We start from the raw sequence: 21,800 nt of genomic DNA, 5'->3' as shown, positions 1-21,800 counted from the left end.
ATTTTAATACACTGCGCAAGGTTTATATTATTTAATATGGCCTAATTCTTGTAAGAGCATATATTCTTTATTATAAGTTGTTCTTTACTATTAAAATATAAACAACGACAGCGGGAACCTGTGGAAATTCCACGATAAGAGAATAATATAAGACTTTTGTTTTTTGTCTTCTTTTTTCTTTGCCGTCACAGGGAAACAAACCGCTGTGTCAGACAAAGCTGTAAAGGGCTTCGTGCGTGTGGGACAGATGAACTAGAAGACGAAAGCCGCTTCAGCGTTACGGTGCGGCCATCCGGGTAGACACCGACTTCTTGAGTTCGGTCCCGGTGAAAAGAGCAATGGGGTTCCCCACACGACAACGTGAGGTCCGTCACAATCAAAGAATGTAAACTGCTATGTTTGACGAAGCCCAAACGGGTCCGTGAAAGATATGGACAAATGTGAAGACAGTAGCTAACTCGGCTAGTGGCCCGAACTTCCAAGTAGACGTCAGCCAAACGTCGGCCAACTGTACAGAAGAAAACGTTTTCTTGTGTACAGTGTGTTTTCATTATAAGTCAATGGATATGAAATATAAAATGGTGACAGCTGTTTATTTAATTCCACGTCACTCTCAGGAGCTCTTGTTCATGTGATTCCTTCGGGCAGATGCGCTTTAACTGACTGGGCGTTGTGATTGGTTGAGTGCTTGATTCACAGGTAGTGGGTGGAGTTAAAAAGCGTGACAGTGTGGTTTTCAAGTGAGCTTATTGAAATATATAGGTGGGGAGATATAGTTCTGTCCTTTGTTATTAGCTGTTACGCTAATAATATATTACGTGACAAGTTTCGTGTTAGAGCCAAGCTCTATCTGTTGTCAATAATTTATGAATGCTGTATACACTATACTGTAATAATGCAAATAACACACTCAGTATACTCAATGTATACATGCTATGTACTTTATATGCTGGATAAACTGTATGAATACATACTGTACATTCATAATTTTACTATTGAAATATTTTTATGCTGATTGAGATACAATCAGTATTTAAGCGTCTCATCTTTCCCTTCCCGTGTAAAAACAAACAGAAATACTTAGAAGAAAGGAACAGTTAATATGAGCACATGAAAAAAAAGGTCAGGCAACTACAGAGGTTAATTTGGAAATTACTTGTTAACCACGTTTTATTGAAGTCACTGTGTGTACTATTAGGTGAGGAGGTGGTTTTCTCCATGGATATGTGATGTATTAAATTATTTTTCCAGTGTTTGATGAGTATTATTTATTTCTCTCTTTCCAGTTTGAGAGAATGGTCTTTCTATCAGGTGCATAATATTCCTGATGTGCTGTGCACTAAAGGATGTATAAACAGCGATATGTGTTGTGTTCTTCTCATAGATGTTTTCTCCAGGAAATAAAATAGCTGTAGTCAATAATCAAAAATTAATCCTTGGTTCAATGCGAGGCTGTCTAAAGGGAGGTTGTTCTTCCATTGAATCTTCTTAATTTCTAGTGCACCTGTTTTGTACTGTTACATAACCGAAAGCTGGGTCATCCCCACTGTTAGTTTAAGAGGACTGACGATCAAACATGAATGAACAACTTTAATTAAAGTAAGACTTGGGAGGTCAGGCAGGGGTGTGTGGAAAGGAGTGGTTAATAATTACTGGATGTGTGTCACAGACACAAATCAAGACAGTATTATTGAAAGAGTTGTAGGCTTTATAGTAGTCACTAAATTTGTGTATCAGTCTCAACATGTTCAAATTTAGTGATTGGGGAAGATGTGTTGATCTTTTTTTTGATCCTCATTTCATCTCATTGTACAATACAGTACACAATTAGTAATTAGTCATCTTGTAACCCACTTAATCCACTAACGCGGGTCACGGGGAGCCGGTGCCTATGCTGGCAGTCTCAGGGCGTGAGGCGGGGGACACTCCGGGCACGACGCCAGTGTACCGCGGAGCCACATAGAAACAATCATTCACACACACACTCACTCCTACGGTCAATTTGGGACCGGCCAATCAACCTGAAGCGCATGCTTTTGGAGGTGGGAGGAAGCCGGAGAACCAAGAGAGAACCCACGCAGACACGGGGAGAGCATGCGAACTCGGACCCGGGTCCGCCGTGTTGTGAGGCAGCAGCGCTAACCACTGCGCCACCGTGCCGCCCGTACATTAAAGGGATTTTAAATAAAATGGTGTATATAATGCAATATTTTGAACGCAAAGTACATTTAAACCCCACCAAAAAAACAAAGATGCTGCTTTTTTTTTTCAAAATTCAAACACAAATTACAGTATTTGTTTTTAAGGATAACCGGCTATAAAATCTGGACAAATGACAAACTACTCTCTAAATTTAGAGGTTTGTTACAACAACAAACTATATTGATATGGTACTTAGTATGATATGTAAAAACTTAATACATCAGTGACAAAAAACTCTTTATTCAAACCATAATTTTGTATATGTATACACTGTTAAACAGTTGTTTGCTTGGATATTTTTTTTTTCTTGCAAAGGACAGAGACCAGTCTATATAAAGCATATAGTGGCACTGTAAGACTGGGAATTCCTGCTATAATAAAGATGATCACGTTGATCCATGAAGGGTATGGCTGTGATGTTAGCGATGGAAACTTCACCTGTAAGCAAAAACAGTAATGTTAGGGCATTTGATATCCAGGGCATGCCCAAATGTGGGGCCTGGGCTGGTGATGTGCTGGACAAAAGATTTTTATTCATTTTGAGGCACCATGTGAGATTTCTTTTAATTTCAATGCCTTAGTGAGAAAACATATATTGTAGTTATCCTGTTATTTATATATATAGATATATATATATACGGAACCTATGCTCTCTAACTAATAATTGATAACACCGTAGTTATCCTTATAGTTCAAGTTCAAGATTATTTATTTAGATGTCCCAAACTGGGCAATTCTTAACATAGCAGGTAAAAAAATACAGTATTTAAATAGAATAAAAAATAAAGGGCAGCACAATCCCCCACCCCCACACAAACATGTCACTAACAGCTGTCCTCTGAACCTAAAACAAACCTAAAATTTACAGCTGTTGTTTTTTTTAGCTCCAGGGGCCCAGAACCTCTGGCCGGAGGGCAAGAGTTCTTATTCCAAATTTAGGGGGTGGTAGCTGTCTACTATAATGGAGGTTGACTTCTTGAGCACCTGCTCATCATATACTGTATATCAGTCAGACATCTATTTTTTTTCCCCACAATCTTGCTGCCTTCTTGCCCCCTTCACAATACCGTTGTTTATGTTTTGTTTTTGTTTTGTATTCTAGTCTGATCCCCACTGGGAAATTAAGAGCACCCTCTATTTAGTCATTTTTCATGCATAAATATTAGTGTGTACAGGCCCCTGTAGCACACACACACAGAGGCCTGTAGGGATGCAATGGGAAGTAGGGTGGTGAGCAACTCCTTCCTGGTGTGCCCCAAATGAGCAAGTTGGAAAAGGGAATGGCGCCTTGCTCAAGGGTGGCTTGGCAGTGCTCCGAAGGTGAGCTGATGCCTCCCACTTTCAGCTCACAATCAGAGGTGGCTGGGTGGGAGCGGAAACTGAACCACTGATCTTGGGAACAATGGACGACCTCCTGTACCGTCTGCTCTACTGCTGTGCCATTGCTGCCCCCCAATGTTAACGACATACCAACAGATGACAGCAAAGGAATTGACAAACTCTATGAAAGCCTTGTACAAAAAAATCATCATCAGATTTATCCTTCTGAAATTTAGCTAGCGCTGCTGGCCTTTCTTACACAACGTTTCAGTATTACTATCAAATTTCAGTCTACTGTCAATAATGGTACCAAGATATTTATACATGGTAGCCAATTCTACTGTCTGACCATTTATGAGACTACTCTGAGGAAGAGGTGGAAATCACTCGAAATCAATGCAAACGTCTTTGGTCTGTATGACATTAAGTTGTAGAAACGCTTCTTCACAAACAAAGTCATCTAATACTGGTCCATGGCTGACCTTACCGTCACTGAGAAGACGTACAATAACACAACCATCAGCAAATTTGATAATGTGTCGGTGGGCATGTCGGTTTCTGCAGTCATTGGCGTACAGGATGTACAATAGTGGAGAATGGACACAGTCTTGGAATGACCCTGTGGATGATGTTATTTCTCCAGAGAATTTCCCGTTTACCCCGACCTTCTGCGTCCTTTTTTGTGAGAAAATCAAGAACCCAAGCAATAATAGTTGAATCTAAACCAAAGTTGTTAATTAGATTTTCAACTAGTGTGTGAGGCTGAATAGCGTCAATGATAAGAAGTCAATGAATGATGAGAAGTCAATGAGTAGCAGCCTAGCATGTTTTTTGCTGACCTCAAAATGTTTCTAAAGAATATTTGGTAGCATCAGACACCCCTTTCTTGGCTAAGAGCTCTTCCTTAACAAGTTTCTCAAATGACTTCATAACCAAAGGGGTAAGGCCACAAACCTGAAGTCATTGAGGACCTTAAGATGAGGTGCCTTGGCAACATGTACCACAATTGACTGCTTCCATAAAGATGGGACCCTCTGTTCAATAATGGACAAGTGACAAATATAAAAACTGAGAGCAATGATCGCACGCTATGGTTAAGGCTATAATTCTATACTGCCTGGTTTTGAAAGTGTATTTGTTTTTGGAGAATTGGAAAAGGATGGAAGCTCTATCATATTTTATGGTCAAACTTTGTGTGTTGTGCTTGTTTGGATAACTTATTTCTTACATGCATGTACAATATATTACTTTGGATTAAGGTACAGTGATATATTAATACAAAATGAACAAAAATTAACCATAGAAATGTCAGAAGAGGTGATACTTCATCTATTCAGACATTTGTCGAAACTGCATATGTTCATCAGCCACTCCATAACTCATTAGCACGGTTGCCCAAATTGTACTCTGGTATGATTCAGTAGAATAATGAGTAGCTCTTATGGGGGCGTACAGATAACTATCATTTACCAAGACAAAAAAAGAACATGAGGGAAAAGGGCCATACATAAAGGGCTATGTATAAAGTAGACATGCTCGGAATTATAGACAGTCTGAGTACTTACAGAGTCTTGATCCCAGACTAAATAGGTGAGCTCTTCTTGGGCTTGTGTAACCAGGTAGAAAAACAAAATAACCAGAACAATTAAAGGACTGGTGAACCTCCATGAAACCTGCCAGAAGATGGATGGCTTATGTCCAACCATGAACTCCAAGTCTTCATTGAACCTGCAATAAAACTGTTATGATCATTTTTGAAAATTTATAAACTGTGTCATATAGACAATCCTGTTACACACATGGCTAAAATGGCTCCACCATCCCAAGTAAATATTAAAGTGTAGACATAGAGTTTGAGTAATTACTAACCTGTCTATCCCATAGATGTAAACCACTGCTATCATCTCAATCAATCCAATGATCAGAAGAGGAATGGAACCAGCAAAGTTATCAAAGAGAGTTACCCAATAAATACCTGAATGCTGTGCAAACAGGAGCGTGATGATAAAACCAACAAGACATGTCACACCTGAAACATGAGAAACGGGACCTTATAGTAGAACAGAGACAAAACCCAGAGACTTTTCTTTTGGGAGTAAAAAGCTGCGGAACATAATGACTAAGTTACCAGTTTGTGCTTCGTGGGGCCATTTTTTGGGGAATACATTTAGATCTTTCAGTGGAACTACCACACCCTCAATGTTTCCGAACAGCGTAGATAGTCCCAAACAGAGAAGCATGACAAAAAAGAGGACGGACCAAGCTGGAGAACCAGGCATTTTGGTGATGGCTTCTGTGAACACAATAAAGGCCAGACCTGTTCCCTCCACACCCTACACAAACATTACCCACAGTGAGGACGAGACTAAAAACAGCAATAACAACAGGTACCTGATCCAAGTTCATCCTTACAGTTACCTCACTAAGAAGTGCGTGCATGTCACAGGTTTGGATGTCTAATCCAAGAACAGCATCAGCATGGGATCTGTTGAGGTGACTTAATACCATGTCATAGTTGTCCACAGTGATGCTGTCTTCAGGAAGCTCAAATTCATTTAATAATGCCACAATGTTCCTAGGGAGGGAATGTGTCACATGTTAATAACCCAGGACTGTTGGTGTTTATTTGAAAAGATTTCAAAATTTTCACGTCTAGTAAAATATTTTACTTTCACTTTTTACTTGAAATTCATTTGCAGAGAATGGACAACGACAAAACATAAGACAACAGCACAATAAAGAGAGCTGAATGAAAATCAAAAATCACAAGTGAATCAAAGTGAATTAAGCTTAACTGCTGTTTAGGAAATGGATGGCAGAGCGAAAAATGGAGAGCTGAAATCTCTTGTTCTTCCCCATAGGGCTCCAGGCCATAGTGGCCTGAGGTCAGAAGGTTTTATTCACTCTGAAGTGATTGACTGGAGCAATCCATTATAGACTCTAAGACTAAAATATAGCAGCTAGTTTTTTTTAAAAACAGATTTCTTCTTTTTCACTGAATTAATACTGTATTGCCAAACCAAGCAGGATAGGAAAGGTTGAAAATGGATTTAAGAAAACATTTGAAAAAAAGTCACATCATATCATGATACATTAAAAGTTTTAATTATTTTTTAAAAAGTCTTTTCTGAACCTTTTCGGGAGTATAATCAATATTAGGCTAAAAAGTTTGTGGTTGAGAAAAGCATCCAAATATTAGTAACTCTCTACTTTGTCAATACTTGCAATGCAATATTTGCATCAGTATCACAATTTTCTTGTATGTGGAAGTTTATGTATCGTATATCTGTTAAACATCATGCAGCATAAAGTGAGGCTGTATGGTAGCAAGGAAAGAATAGACATACAGGACAGTAACACATGGGTACGTTGGTATCCTATAGGTCACTGAGAACCATGGCAATGAGGAGGAGGATTTCATCCTCTCGTTTTACGCACTTGCTGATACAGTTGTCGTATTTCTCTGTGGCCCTGAAGCCAATGATGGTGTAGGTAACCGCAGCGCCATAGACTGAGGTGAGGCCAGTTACAACAGTCAGGATCACAGCATCCTGCATGCAGTTGTTACTAGGGAAAGAACATACATTGACACTGGATTAGTGAATTTGAATTTAAAAAAAAAAAGAATTGTGTGTGTAGTTGTCTCTCACTGAACAGGGTTGTAGCTAGAGAAGGAGATGAGCCCCCCCCATGCCAAACCAAAAGCATAGAAGACCTGAGCGCCTGCATCCAGCCACGTATTTGGTTTAATCAACTCGTTGACCTGGAAGAGTGAGACTTTCACTGTGAGGTGGTTTTGAGGTACATGTGTAGTAAGAGGTTTTTATTTTTCTGATAGTGATGTAAACATACATCTGGTGTGAAGAGAAATGTAATTCCACTTAACGCGCCTTTAAGAGTCAGTCCTCTGATCAGGAAGATGGCAAGCACGATGTAAGGCAGAATGGCTGTGACATACACTGCCTGAGGTCATTAAAAGAACAAAAATGAAATTATTTATAATAGCAATAAGATTAAAAGCTTTTGTGTAAAGTATAGTAATCGAACATTTTCTAAGTAACAGTCCGATCAGTGTTGAAGAATCAGTGGTTGATACTCTATATCTTCAGAGTTTGAAAGGTGTTGTTTTTACTATCTCCAACACCAAAAATTACCCTCAACCTACCAGCTCTAACACAAAGCAAAAACATGAGCACATAGGGCTGACTAGTATTCTACACTGTAACAGAGATCTGCTGAATACGCATGGATTATTCCTGTTGTGTGGATTCTATTTGTGGTTACGATATTAGTGCAGCTGTCTAGACTCCATTAGATTTACTATAGACTCCAGACACCCAACCCAAAATCATCAATCAGTGTTGCATTGTGTGAATCAAACATGTAAGTTGATGCTCACCCTATAATCTGTATCTCTTGTATCATTAAGAATGACAAATAAATTGTGTGACAAATAAAATGTATGAAAAAGCATCAAACGTTAGTTGGACATTTCAAAACAGCTGATGAGGCTTTGATTATCTACCGTGGTTTTAATTTCAACAAGATTTTTTCAACAAGATCTTGAAAAAAAAAGATACATGAAATCCAATTGAATGACTTTCAATTGGTATTATCTCAGCTACTGTGCCATATCTGGACCCTTCTCTATGACTGAATCGTGACTCACAACATATTTATTTTGTCAATAACAAGTATATGGCATATTTAAATTGCCCAAATCTGGATTATGACAGTATCACGATCCACTTGCACATACTTGTGTTGTCCATGCCTTTTTTTGTGGGAATTTTTAAATTTTTTTTAAATTTAACCTTTATTTAACCAGGCAAGTCAGTTGAGAACCAATTCTCATTTGCAATGATGGCCTGGGGGAGGTACAACCACTAACATGAATTTACACCTACGGACAATTTAGAAACTACAATTCACCTATGTTGCATGTTTTTGGTGGTTTTTCTGTTTTGTTGTTTGTCTTTTTGTTTGCTTTGGGTGTTGCCTTGTTTTTTAGTGGTATTTTCGAAGTGTTTTTTAAAAATTCAATCTTGCATTGTCAAAAAAATAATCTACAGTGGTACCTATACTTACAAAATTAATTGGTTCTGGAAGAAATTTTGTAAGTAGAATATTTTGTTGGTAGAGAGGCGTTTTCCATGCAAATGTCCTAATCCGTTCCAAGCCCCCCAAAATTCAGACATAAATGTTTTATAAAGAATAAAAATGCATCAAAACGTAACAAATACATGTTACAATCAGTGTTCCCATCCTGGTACCGACGGGACGGGAACACCGAATGGTTTCCGCAACTCCGATGCTAAGACATTCAGACGCGAGTCAAGACGATCAAAAGTGAGACTAATCAACAATATCTCAACAAAAAAGCCTGATCTAAGTTAAAGATGGCAAAGAAGATGGCAGAGGATATGGAGGAAGTGAAAAAAATAAGTTTATGTCACAGGAGTTGAGTTCTTTGGTGAAGCAAAAAGACTTGGTGAAGTTAATTGAGGAAGTGCTGACAACTGAGGAATACAATCAAGGAGAAGGATAAGAAGATTGATGAACAACAAAAAAGAGTGGATGACATGGAGCAGTATACACGGATGGACGACTTGCTGATAACTGGTTTGGTGACAAGAAATCACAGCTATGCCAGGACTACAGCAAGAAAAAGATGGTGAGAATGCTCCAACAGGTGAACTACACACTCTTGAACAACAGGTCATACACTTCTTCCAGAGTAAAGACATCCCTCTTGAAAGTAAGAACATCTCTGCATGCCACACTCTTCCTCAGAAGCAGGGAAACAGCCCTAAGATAATAGTGAGATTTGTTAACCGAATACATAAAGTTGAAGTGCTAAAGTTAACTAAAAATCTCAAAGGCTCTGGAGTATATGTGAACAAACATCTAACAAGGAAAAATAAAGAGCTGGCATGGCAGGCAATAATGCTGAAGAAACAAAAGAAGATCCAGGACACGTGGACAAGAAACTGTAAAGTAATGATCAAACTAAATGGAACCCCGGAGCAGGCAAAAATCCTGACTATAAAATATATGGAAGACTTGGAGAAATTCAAGTAAAACCAATATAGAAAGTAAAATTGACCTGCTTGTTTAAGGAAAAAACCTGGTAGCCTTGCAAAAAAGAAGTACCTAGTCTAATAAAATGGAGGACCAAACAGACTTTAAACCATTTTCATTCCAAGACTACAAATCCTATGATCTGGAAACTGACATTGATCCTGACTCTTCTGTCAAATAACTTAAATATTAATTGCAAATATTACTCCGAAGATGAAGTTAATACACTGACTGAGCAATTTTCTTTGATTCACTTCAACAGCTGGAGCCTCTATAAAAATATGGACAAAAGGAAGGATTACCTAAATAATTTTGAGTTTAAATTCAGTGTTGTAGCCGTATCAGAGACTTGGCTTTGTGAAAGTAAAGATTTGAATGATAGTATAGAAGATTATGAATTATTTAAGCAAAATAGGAATACAGTAACAAAATTGGGGAAGGAGTTGCTCTATTTGTGAAACAGGGTATACAGTGTAAAGTCATGGAAACAAGGACTTTTTTGGTTGATGACCTAATGGAATGTGTAACAGTTGAAATAAGAGATGAAAAGGTAAAAAAAATTATATTGATTAGTTGTATTTATACGACTCCTGGATCATGCATTGATGGATTCAACAAAAAAATTTAGAGTTGTATTCTAAAATAAAAAAACAGAAATCTTCTGGTATGTGGAGATTTTAACATTGATTTGCTTATCCTCTGAACATGTAAAAACAACAGATTTTCTTAATAATATATTCAGTATGGAAATTTACCCTTTAATATCGAAACCAAGTAGAATAACAAGCAGCAGTGCAACTTTGATTGATAACATCTTTGTTAATCTAACTGACCAAAGATTTAAGAGTGGATTATTGCTGACAGATATAAGTGATAATTTGCAGGTTTTTGTCATGTTTGAATTTAATTTAAAGAGTTTAAGAAGTTTATAAATTACAGAGAATAAGACATCCCAATGCAATGGACGTTTTTAAAGCAGCACTCAGTGACCATGACTGGAGTGAGGTTTATGTGGAAGCCCCAAATGACTCATATAACATACAGTATGTCTTGATACATTTATGTCAATTTATAAATATTAAATTCAAATTAAGAAAATTAAAGTGAAACACAAAAGCAGACAGAATAAATGGATGACAAGTGGACTGGAAAAATCATGCAGAAAGAAAAAAAAAAGCTATATAAAAATTAATTCATTTTCCAACAGCAGAAAATGAAAGAAAGTACAAATAATATAGAAACAAACTGACATCAATTATCAGAGAACAGAGACAGAATTACTACAGTCTGCAACTCCAAAGGTTTAAAACAAATATTAAGACAACTTGGTCAGTCATTAAGGAAGTGATTGATCAACACAACCCGAAACATCCCTTAAAACAAATAACAAATATACACTATATCAGGAAAAAATTATCAAAGACAATAGGTACAGTATATTGTATAAAACTAAACACATATTGAATAAGCAATGTCTACACACATTGTACTTGTCACTTTTGCTTCCATTTCTTTCATACTACTGTGAAATCTGGGAAAACCCATATAAAACACATATAGATCCTCTCATTAAATTGCAAAAAAGGTCAATAAGACTAATTAATAAAGTAGGGTTTCATGATCACACAAAAGAACTTTTCATAAAATCAAATCTGCTGAAATTTGTAGATATTATAAAGTTAAATATGTTAAAAATTGTATTTCGTATTGTAAATAAAGACATTCCTATCACCATTCAATTCTTTTACAAACTAGGGAAAAGCACATATAACCTCCAAGGTCTATTACAATTTGAATCTGTTAAAGCAAGAACAAATGTCAGGCAAAGATGCGTATCTGTACAAGGAGTGAAACTCTGGAATAATTTGGAAGTTGAAATTAAATTGATAAAAATTCTAAATCTAAATTCAAGAAAAAAATTAAATATGACTTAATTGATAGTTACAAATGTAAATTTTCTGAGGTGAAGTCAATGTTTAGTGGTGAATAATTCAATTTATGCAATGTTGTTAAAAACCAAAAGAATGTTGATTTTGCTGTTGTGATTACAGTAAGATGTGTTAACCTGGGTGGGCTTATATAAGCATTTTGCTTCAGCCCAGTCCTTTTTTGATTACTATTGATACAATTGACATATGTTTTGTTTTTTGAAATATGTTTTATTTTTGTTTGCTTTTTAAATATGAAATATGATCAACCAAAATAAACTTCTTTCATTTATTCATTCATTATTACACAATAAATGAGAGTTGTGCATGACGTAAAAAAACAAAGAACAGAGTAAAGAATAAAAATGATGATCATTTACCTTTTAACTGTTGTCCTCATTGTTTTTTGCCCTCTTTGGTTCATGCGCTCCTGCCTCACCGTGCCAAACAACAGAATGAATTCCAGTCCTCCTTTTGAAATTCTCCAACCACCCACGCAATGCCTTAAACTCCTTAAACTTCCTTTTGTTTTAATAACGTGGTGATTGTAGATGCACTACAGCCATATTCTTTGACGAGATCAACCAAACGCATCCCTTTGTCATGCTTTTCTATTATCTCTTGCTTTGTTTGTACGGACAAAAAACCCAACTTTTTTTTGTCTTTTCTTTCCTCTTTTCTCCGTCACTTTCTTGGGGTGAATACTCAAAAAGTTAATATGCTTGCGTAAAACTATCAGAACATGTCATGGGTTGAGGGCCGAATGACGAGGACACCTATGTAGTTACACACAGAGGTCCCTCTTAGCCAATGGGATGCCAGGATGCTAGATAATAGTCAATGGCAGAGCAGCTATAAGAATGTTGCGTTCAGGAACCTGTGGGAGCTGCAAGTATCAGCCCATACTGTATTTTTACCTTTCGTAACTCGAAATTTCTTTCGTAACTAGAGGCAATATTTTCCTGTTGAGGCGTTTAAGAAGTAGAGAATTTTGTATGTACAGACATTTGTAAGTAGAGGTACCACTGTATATCTGTATTTGGATCCCCCAAAACATCATCAAACTTTGTTGACCAATTTTTGAGACTTCTTCCAGATAAACAAACACAAATGAGTGACCCTATAGCCCCTTCTGATTCTTGTTGGTACTAATACTGAACACGTGAATGTCAGTTGAGTAACGGTCCAACAAACCTTGCCTGAGGTGCTAATGCCTCTCATACAGCAAACAGCAATGGTGGTCCAGGCAGCAAACAGACAGGCAACTACGGGCCAGTGGATTCCTCCTGAGTCAGCAATAGAGGCTGAACTATTCAGGGTCACCCTGTAAAAGAAGTAATCCACAGTGGAGCTCTCCTGACACTCTGGTACAAACCCTGAAGGTGTAACACAGCAGTGATGTAATTAGAGCAGTTTGGTGTTCAAGTGTAAACAGGGGTTGAAGATGTGTGTGCTCGGATACCTGTTCCGTTGTCATTGAGAGGACATTGGGTCCAAGGCAGAGGGCTTTGAAAGGAATTAAAGAGATACCAAATGATCCAGGCTATTAAAGTGTTGTAGTACAGTCCAATCAATAAGGAAACCAGCATGGAAGCTATACCTGAGTTGTCAGGAAAGGTGACATTGCAATCAGCAAACTACAGCATATTTTGTTACCGGGAGTCTTTAATTTTTTTATTATACTTGCTCGTGCTCAGGTCACATACCGACACCAGTCAGATAAGGGCTAATTGTGGTCCACACCCCTATACTGCCTTTCCTGAGACGTTGGCCAATGGCAAACTCCAGAAGCAGGAGGGGAAGTCCTTCCAGCACCAGCAGGATCAAGTAGGGAATCAAGAAGGCACCTGGGAAATGTATGAAGAATAGCAGAAACACACACCAATGTCAGCTCTTCCAATCAATTGCCCTACTACAGTTTTATGATAAATATCAGCGTTGATTATGTGATAGATATGAATTTTACCAATCTCCAGTTTCAGTGGCAGTTTAGGATTATCCTAATATAGACCCTATACAGATAAATGAGTTAATCATATACCCTGTTCCTCTTTGGTCATTCCTCAGTGTAAGGATATGTCCAAGTCCATTTGGCATAGTAGTACTGAAAATCTCTTCATGTAGTTCAGCATTTTAGAAGTACAGTGGTACCTCTACTTATGTAATTAATTGGTTCCGGAAGAAATTAAGTAAGTAGAAAATTACGTAAGTAGAAACGCGTTTTCCATGGAAATGCCGTAATCCGTTCCAAGCCCCAAAAATTCCGACATAAATGTTTTATAAAGCACCGAGTACATTTTGGGAATAATAATGTTGAATTACTATGATGTTGCAAATTGGCACTCCAAAAAGAAGATGAACATGGGCAGAAACAAAAAAAAGATCATTGCCAGTCTGTTTGGTACCAAATGTATTTACTTATACTGTATTTACTTATACGTAGCTTAAATATTGATTCCTTGTACAATGACCTGAGGGCTTTGTTTACACAAGTGAGTTAGACCACGGTGGCTGATGACATGTGCAGTGTTTGAACTGCATAGGTCTAAAAAACACCTGTTCAAAAGTTACAGAAATTAAAAAAAAAAAAATTAGAATATGCCTCTTCTTGAAATCCACTTTATCAGTTTGTGTTTAATCAGAAGCATTCCAAAATAACATCACTCACCTACTTGCTAATTTGGAACAAAAAAACACACTTAATATGAAAACAATGACTACTAGCATTCTTATCATTTATTTCCACTTATCCAATATACAGTTAATCCAATGAGATCCACGTCTGTAGCTCATGTGTCATGCCACAGATGATCCATTAGGTCTAATGACATCACCAGGGTAATGATTGCTATGACCGGGTGATTCCACTAAACGATGACAGAGTGATACATTTAAAAGTTATTTGGTTAAGTTTGTCATGTCACTGAAAAATAGAATACCATACACAAAATGATGAGTAAAATGTAAGTAAACCAAACAATAAATAAATAAAGCCATTTTTTAAAAATACCTTCTCCACACAAGAATTGGCCCCAGAAGCCTGGGACCTCTTTTTATTAGAGCTTACCTCCTCCATGACTTTGACACAGGTAAGGAAATCGCCACACGTTACCAAGCCCAATGCAGAAGCCCACGCAGGTTAGGATGTACTGGGCCTTGTTGTCCCACTGGGACCTGCCCTCAACCTGCTCTTTCTCCATCCTATCCAGATCTGCATGGTTTGGGATTCGGAGATCAAGTCCCGGGTTCGGAAATACAAGTTTCATGGTTTTCCGCCTGTGACTGAACCTGAGAAACGTGTGTGCGTCTGAGCTGGAAAAGTGCCTTTTTCAGCTATGAAACGTGTTTATGAGCCTAAACTTTATCTGTAGTACTCTATAGATTAGGAATCACGGACTGTACTTTTCTTTGTTGCGCATTTAGTCCATTGAAGTTAATTATTAAACATCAAATGTTTTTATGAATGTAGTTTATTTTGAAGGGCTGTTTTTAAAGACCGGATATCAAAGCTGACATTTCAGCGATTTAGTTAAAAAAAAAAAAAAAGTGCGTCTTGCAGCAGCTGTTACTAAACACAATAAAATTTAATTAATATGATAACAAAGTATTTCACATTATTTATTAACTGAGCTTTACAGTACTCCTCCACAAAATACTAAAAATAATTAAAACAACAAAACATGGGCAAAAAGAAAAAAAAACACTGAAAACATGAATATCTTCATATTTTGCACAGAAATAGCTAGTCTTACAGTATGTGAAGCACTTCAAAAGTAATTTTGTCCTCTACTGAAGATTGTCCACAAAATATTCAAATAAAATATTGTTTGTATATTTGACACATGTAAATATACTAATCGTAGAATATTCAAAGAACAGAGAGGAGGCTGTTACAACTCTCATGTTTGTGTTTTAATGAATAGAACTCATATAACACAGATGGTTAGTTTATAACTTAGGGAAAAGGGGAAATGGGGCAACTGCACACAGATTTAGGCATACAGGATGAAATAAATGAGCTGTTACAAAGTGAGGTTTAGGAGGTGCTAGTAGGTGGATTTAACTAGTTTATAGTTGTATTACTTCATCTGCCATCTCCATGATAAACTAAGGTAATAAACTGCATGCTGAAACTTCATATTTCACAAAAAGACATGACTGTGAAACTGCTCTCACCTCAGTCTGGCTAGGAGTTAGTTAACTTTACTCAGTTTAGTAGTAGTCACTAGGATGTTCTCTGCATTTTAGTTATTAAATACTCAAAGTTACATAAACTAAAACTTAATTTTGTCATTCATTTGTATCTTGGCAGAGACAGTGTTCACTGTGTTCGCCCTGATTTCCTTTTTGAAGCATTTATTCTGAATGAGTTTGAAAAGGGCGAATACTGGGATGGCCAAACTGGGAAATCCAGCCAGGATGAAGATGATGACATAGATCCAGGAAGGATATGGGCGCGGGTCAAGGGTGGGAAAGCCCTCCTGCGGCCAGAATAAAGTAAGATTTTACAACTGACACCAATGTACAATATACAGAATGTCAACCTTTAGTGAGAAACATGTCATTCAGTGAAGGATTTCTCTTTAGAAGCATTGGCAGTTTTAGTAGGCATTAAATTTATTGTAATGAGAGCACTTACCGACTCTTGGTCCCAGACCAGATAGGTAAGACTCTTGGTGACTTGGGTCATAAAGTAGAAAACTAAAATGAAGACCATAATGAGTGGACTAACCACCCTCCATGTCACCTGCCAGAAAATATTGGGCTTGTGGCCGACCATAAACTCGATATCTTTGTTAAACCTGTCCAGAAGCAATAAGAAGTTGAAGGTCAGCAGAGTGTACAAGCATTCATAAAACATGACTGTGAGCATTTATTAGGTACAGTAAATAAGGTGTACTCTGTGTGTGTTCAGCATGTTTCTGCATAAAACCCTTATCTTGTTACTTATCCTTGAATACCTTGTTCTTTTACATATTAAGAGTAGGAAGGCATTTATCAGCTTCAAAATGTTGTGGTTCTTTTTATTTGAAACTGAGAATAAATATCTTCCACTTGACTCAACAAGATACTCGGAACCTTGTTGTTAGTGCTCTGACACCTGACATGTTATCTCTGTTCTAGGGTCAAAATATTTCAAATATCCTCTGCTGTCACTGCCTTAGCCATATATCACAGTCCAGAGGTAAGTTAGCATCTGTTCTTTGAGCTAAATGCTACTGTCATTACCTAAAATGCTGAAGTTGACATGCTGATTGCCATGCAATTTTGTTAGCATTTCTGAAAACTTAAATATGAAACACACAAAACACACAAACTTGTACGCACCTATCTATTCCATAGATGTAGATAACGGCAAACATTTCACAAAATCCAATGATCAAAAGAGGGATAGATCCAGCAAAGTTGTCAAAAAGAGCTAGCCAGTAGTTTCCAGACCGCAATGCGAATATGAGTCCAAATGCACAAGAAACAACGCAAGTCACACCTGAAAAAAAGCAAATGATTATTTGCACTCATTAAAACACATTGGTTAAAAGTTTTTGAAACAAATTCTATAATTTCCTCATAAAAAAAGGTATTTTGTAAGAAATTCTGGAAAATACCAGTGAAAATTTCTTTGGGCCAAGTTCGAGGCAACACTTTGAGATCTTGCAAAGGCACCACCACTCCCTCGATGTTGCCAAACATAGTCGAAAGACCGAGGCAGAAGAGCATGATGAAGAACAGGACCGCCCAAAGAGGAGAAACAGGCATCTTGATGATGGCCTCCGTGAACACGATGAAGGCCAGACCCGTTCCCTCCACACCCTGATGGCACAAATACATGACTACACTATGAACCCCGAATGTTAATAACCAATCAATTAACAGTACTAGTGAAATACACAGAAATGAAATATTTACCTGACTGAGGAAAAACTGCATGTCACAGTTCTGTAGCTGCAGTCCTTGAATGGTTTCTGGGTTTGTCTGGCTAAGAAAGGCCAGAGCTTCATCGTAGTTGCTCGGTGTGATTGCGGTTTCAGGATAGTTGAAGGCATTCATCAGCTTCAAGATGTTGCTGTTAGACATAAAATGTGTGCTTAGTCTGGCGTAATTGAGTAAAACTGTTTTTACAACTTTTGCGCAAAAGGAAACTCACTTTTCTATGCAGTCATCAAATTTTTCTGTCGCTCTGAATCCAATGATGGAGTAGATGACCGTTGCGGAGTACACTGACGTGCAACCATTTATGATGGAGATAAGAACAGCATCCAGCTCACAGTTATTGCTGTGAGAAAAAGATGCTCGTGTGATGAGAACGTTTCAGAGGAAGGTTTGGTGTGTACTGTTAAAGCTTAGGCAGCTACTCACTGAACAGAGTTGTAACTGGAGAAGGAGATGAGACCTCCAAAAGCCAAGGAAAAGGAATAGAACACTTGAGCCCCTGCATCTAACCATGTCTCTGGGTTAAGTAACTCATCCACCTAAAAGAGTGCCAAATTATGACATGTATTTAGGTTATTGTTTGTTTTTCATTTTTTTTAGGTGCTGATCACACAACAAAACATGGACGTTACGAATGAAAAAAACATAAGGTGATTATCCATCCATTATGCATCCTCCAAACTGTTTTAAAGTCTTAAATTGTTGTAATATTGCTCATGTTTGATTTGCTATTGTGTTGTATGTTTGGGCCCTTACTGGGCCAAGGTGTGTGTGCTGTTTTGAAAAGCCTCTACAATCATTAATGGCACTGGTGCATGATGGCTGATGTGTCCATACTGACATCTGGTGTGAAGAGATATTTGATTCCCTCCACAGATCCCTTCAGTGTCAAGCCTCTGATGAGGAAGATAGTGAGGACCAGGTACGGCAGGGTGGAGGTGATGTACACAGCCTAACAACAGAATGATAAATAGATTTGAGCAAAGAGTAACGCTCTGGTTAGGCACATCAGTCGATGAAGGACTTTCAGACCTTTCCGGTCGTCTCGATGCCCCTGATGCAGCAAACGTAGAGCAGGGTCCAGGCAGCTATCAGGGAGAGCACCATCCACCACTGGAGACCACCAGCATCATCAATTGCGGCTGAAGTGTTCAGAGTCTCCCTGTACCAGAAGTAGTCAACGGTACTGCTCCGAGCACACTCCTCCACAACACCTGCAAAGAGGTGGCAACAGACAACACAGAAAGAAATTGTAATGGATGCTATAAAGGAAGGTATCTCTATGTCAAACTTAATGGCATACTTGTCCTGTTTGCATTTAGTGGACACTGGCTCCAAGGCAGAGGACTCTGAAAGGAGTTGAAGAGATACCACATGATCCAGGCCATAATGGTGTTGTAGTACATGCCCACCAAAAGAGAGACAAGCAAGGATGCAACACCTAAAAAAACCCAAAACTTTATTTTTCAAAAGAACGGGAAGGAATGTTGGTTTCAGGTCAATGAATGCAACAGTTTTTGAAACATCTCACATTCAGTAAAATTCATCTTCTGATATCTTGAAGGAAATTTGATGTTAAGGCCAACATTATGAACCTGAATGCAATAAGCATGGCCTAAAAAGGACCAGTGCATTTTCTTTGGAACCTACCAACTCCTGTCAGGTATGGATTGATGGATCTCCACACTCCCACACTGCCTTTCCTCAGGCGTTGACCAATGGCGAACTCCAGGTGTAGCAACGGTATTCCCTCCAGCACCAGTAGGATTAGGAATGGTATCATAAATGCTCCTAGAGGTGCAGCATTCACATTATCAGGTAGTTAACAATGTAGGGAGTGATTTGCTTTAATCAGCAATTTATTGAAGAGTTAATCTCCAGCAGTGTACTTTATTCACAAAACACTTCACATAAATGCCCCCAAGAGCTATAAAAATTGTGTAAATGCTTTATTGCCCAGATTTTGCTCAACAGATACTGTTGCAAGACTCTCACATTTACTTTTACACAGGATATAAAGTCTTATATATATATATATATATATATATATATATATATATATATATATATATACACACACACACACACACACACACACACACACACACACACACACACACACACACACACACACACACACACACACACACACACACACACACATATATATATATATATATATATATATATATATATATATATATATATATATTACACTGTAAATACTGCAGTGGTGTATCTTACAGTACATTTAAACATCTGCTTAACGACTGGTGTTAAAAAAACTTAAAACTTCATGAATATCTGTTTTGATTTAAGTCCATTAACATTTTTCGGTCTATGAGTCACAGTAAAATACTCAGGATGCTGTACTCAAGAATTTAGTTTGAGTTATCCTGATTTTTAGGAAACCCGTCTAGAAAATGGTAAAGTATCGTCTTAATAATTGAGACACGTGTCTTTTTTTTTAGAAACTCATGTCAAACATCACAAAAAGCAGCAGCATCCTAGCCTACCTCCTCCATGGCTCTGACACAGGTAAGGGAACCTCCACACGTTACCAAGTCCTACACAAAAGCCCACACAAGTGAGCAGGTACTGGGCTTTGTTGTCCCATTGGGGCCTCTCCCCGGCCTCCTCCTTCTCCATCCTCTCCAAGTCTGCATGAGACGGGATTCGGTTGTCCAGTCCTGGGTTTGGTAACTTTAACTTCATGGCGGCTTCTTGTGAACTTCACTGGTCACAGAAACTGGAAACTGTTGCTGTTGAGTCTCCCTTCGGTCACCAGATATGGGTTTTGCTACTCTTCTGCTAGCATTTACTGGACTGTGGTCTTTGAATCTCCTCCGTGGACTCTGTCACTCTCTCTCCTTTACTCCCCTTACACGTCCTTGAAGGAGACAATGAGATATTTTCTCTAACCTGTGGCACTTAAACTGTATGTTATCAGTGAATCATTGCTGTCTGCATTGCATTATATTATGCCAGCCATTTTAAAGGACTCTCTCTCTCTCTCTCTCTCTCTCCCTCTCTCTCTCTCTCTCTCTCTCTCTCTCTCTCTCTCTCTCTCTCTCTCTTCTGCATTGAATTATTTCAATTTACAGAAACAGAATTTATAATTACACAATTGTGAAAACTCGGTGATCCCCAATGTTAGTTTTAGAGGGTTGAGGATCAAACATGAAGCCAAAAGTTTGATTAAAGAAAAACTTGGGAGGTAAGGCAGGTGAGTATGGAAAGAAGTTCATTAATATTTGCTGCATGTGTGACACACTTTTTTCATACAAGAGGCTTGAAACAATGTAAAAAATACAACAAACAAACAATCATCAGATTTTGACCATTGTGGACAATCACTTGAAAACATTTTGAATTCGGAATCCAATTTTTGAATTTTATTTTCTGTACGGTAGAACAGTTAATGATCAAGTCACCATTAGTTTTCTAGCAGTGCAGGACTGACATGAGTTAAATGTTAACCACTAAGGACCTATTTGGAGACTCTGGTCAACAGCAGCTCAGTAGTTAGGAAATTGAAATTCCACCACTGAAAGGTTTTCAGCTTATCTAGTAATTTATTGAAAGTCTGCAGTAAGTTCAAGGTAACAGACCCAATATATCTGTACAATCTACACTGTACATTAGCTGCATCATCAGTTTTAGCCATATTCATTCTCAATAACAGTATTTGTAGTTCTGTTGGACTTTTTTGAAAAACATAAAAACTGATACTTCAAGTGTAAATAGTATTCAATTATAATTTGTAGTCAATTATATTTGAAAGTTTTATTTGCTTTACCTGAACTTCAACAAGAAAACATCTGTCCACAGATGTGGGTAATACCTTGAAGTCTACTGTATACTGTGGTGATATTTTGCTATGGTGATGGACAGCTTGACAGACGAGGTTAGACAGGAATCTCCATGGACTATGATGTTTTCAGATGACATTGTGATCTGTAGTGAGAGCAGGGAACAGGTGGAGGAGAAGCTAGAGAGGTGGAGGTTTGTCCTGGAAAGGAGAGGAATGAAGGTTAGCCGCAGTAAGACAGAGTACATGTGTGTGAATGAGAGGGACCCAAGTGGAAGAGTGAGGTTACAGGGAGAAGAGATCAAGAAGGTGGAGGATTTTAAGTACTTAGGGTCAACAGTCCAGAGCAATGGAGAGTGTGGAAAAGAGGTGAAGAAGCGTGTCCAGGCAGGATGGAACGGGTGGAGGAAATTGTCAGGTGTGATGTGTGATAGAAGAGTTTCAGCTAAAATGAAAGGAAAGGTGTACAAAACTGTGGTGAGACCAGCGATGTTGTTTGGTCTAGAGACAGTGTCACTGAGGAAAAG

General features: G+C 38.0%; 2 protein-coding genes across 2 annotated transcripts; both read right to left on the bottom strand.

The window, feature by feature from the left end:
* Positions 1 to 2,475: 2,475 nt before the first annotated feature.
* Positions 2,476 to 14,797, bottom strand: LOC137607761 (sodium-dependent neutral amino acid transporter B(0)AT1-like). The gene is made up of 12 exons (XM_068333715.1): positions 14,599 to 14,797; positions 13,238 to 13,378; positions 12,994 to 13,131; positions 12,726 to 12,907; positions 7,375 to 7,485; positions 7,173 to 7,285; positions 6,961 to 7,089; positions 5,941 to 6,097; positions 5,651 to 5,855; positions 5,392 to 5,551; positions 5,088 to 5,250; positions 2,476 to 2,640 (listed from the first exon to the last, which is right to left on the bottom strand). The coding sequence occupies exons 1-12, from the start codon at positions 14,795 to 14,797 to the stop codon at positions 2,476 to 2,478; spliced, it is 1,863 nt and encodes a 620-aa protein (XP_068189816.1).
* Positions 14,798 to 15,805: 1,008 nt separating this feature from the next.
* slc6a19a.2 (solute carrier family 6 member 19a, tandem duplicate 2) lies at positions 15,806 to 20,308 on the bottom strand. The gene is made up of 12 exons (XM_068332920.1): positions 19,979 to 20,308; positions 19,113 to 19,253; positions 18,766 to 18,903; positions 18,495 to 18,676; positions 18,304 to 18,414; positions 17,889 to 18,001; positions 17,677 to 17,805; positions 17,439 to 17,595; positions 17,138 to 17,342; positions 16,860 to 17,019; positions 16,171 to 16,333; positions 15,806 to 16,012 (listed from the first exon to the last, which is right to left on the bottom strand). Exons 1-12 carry the CDS (start codon positions 20,175 to 20,177, stop codon positions 15,806 to 15,808), a joined length of 1,905 nt encoding a protein of 634 aa, XP_068189021.1. The 5' UTR covers positions 20,178 to 20,308.
* Between the last annotated feature and the right edge of the window lie 1,492 nt (positions 20,309 to 21,800).

This window comes from Antennarius striatus, chromosome 14, assembly GCF_040054535.1.
Source record: "Antennarius striatus isolate MH-2024 chromosome 14, ASM4005453v1, whole genome shotgun sequence".
NCBI classification, from domain to species: Eukaryota; Metazoa; Chordata; class Actinopteri; order Lophiiformes; family Antennariidae; genus Antennarius; species Antennarius striatus.
The sequence above is the reverse complement of the archived record's forward strand: the minus strand, read 5'-3'. Positions and strand labels throughout refer to the sequence as shown.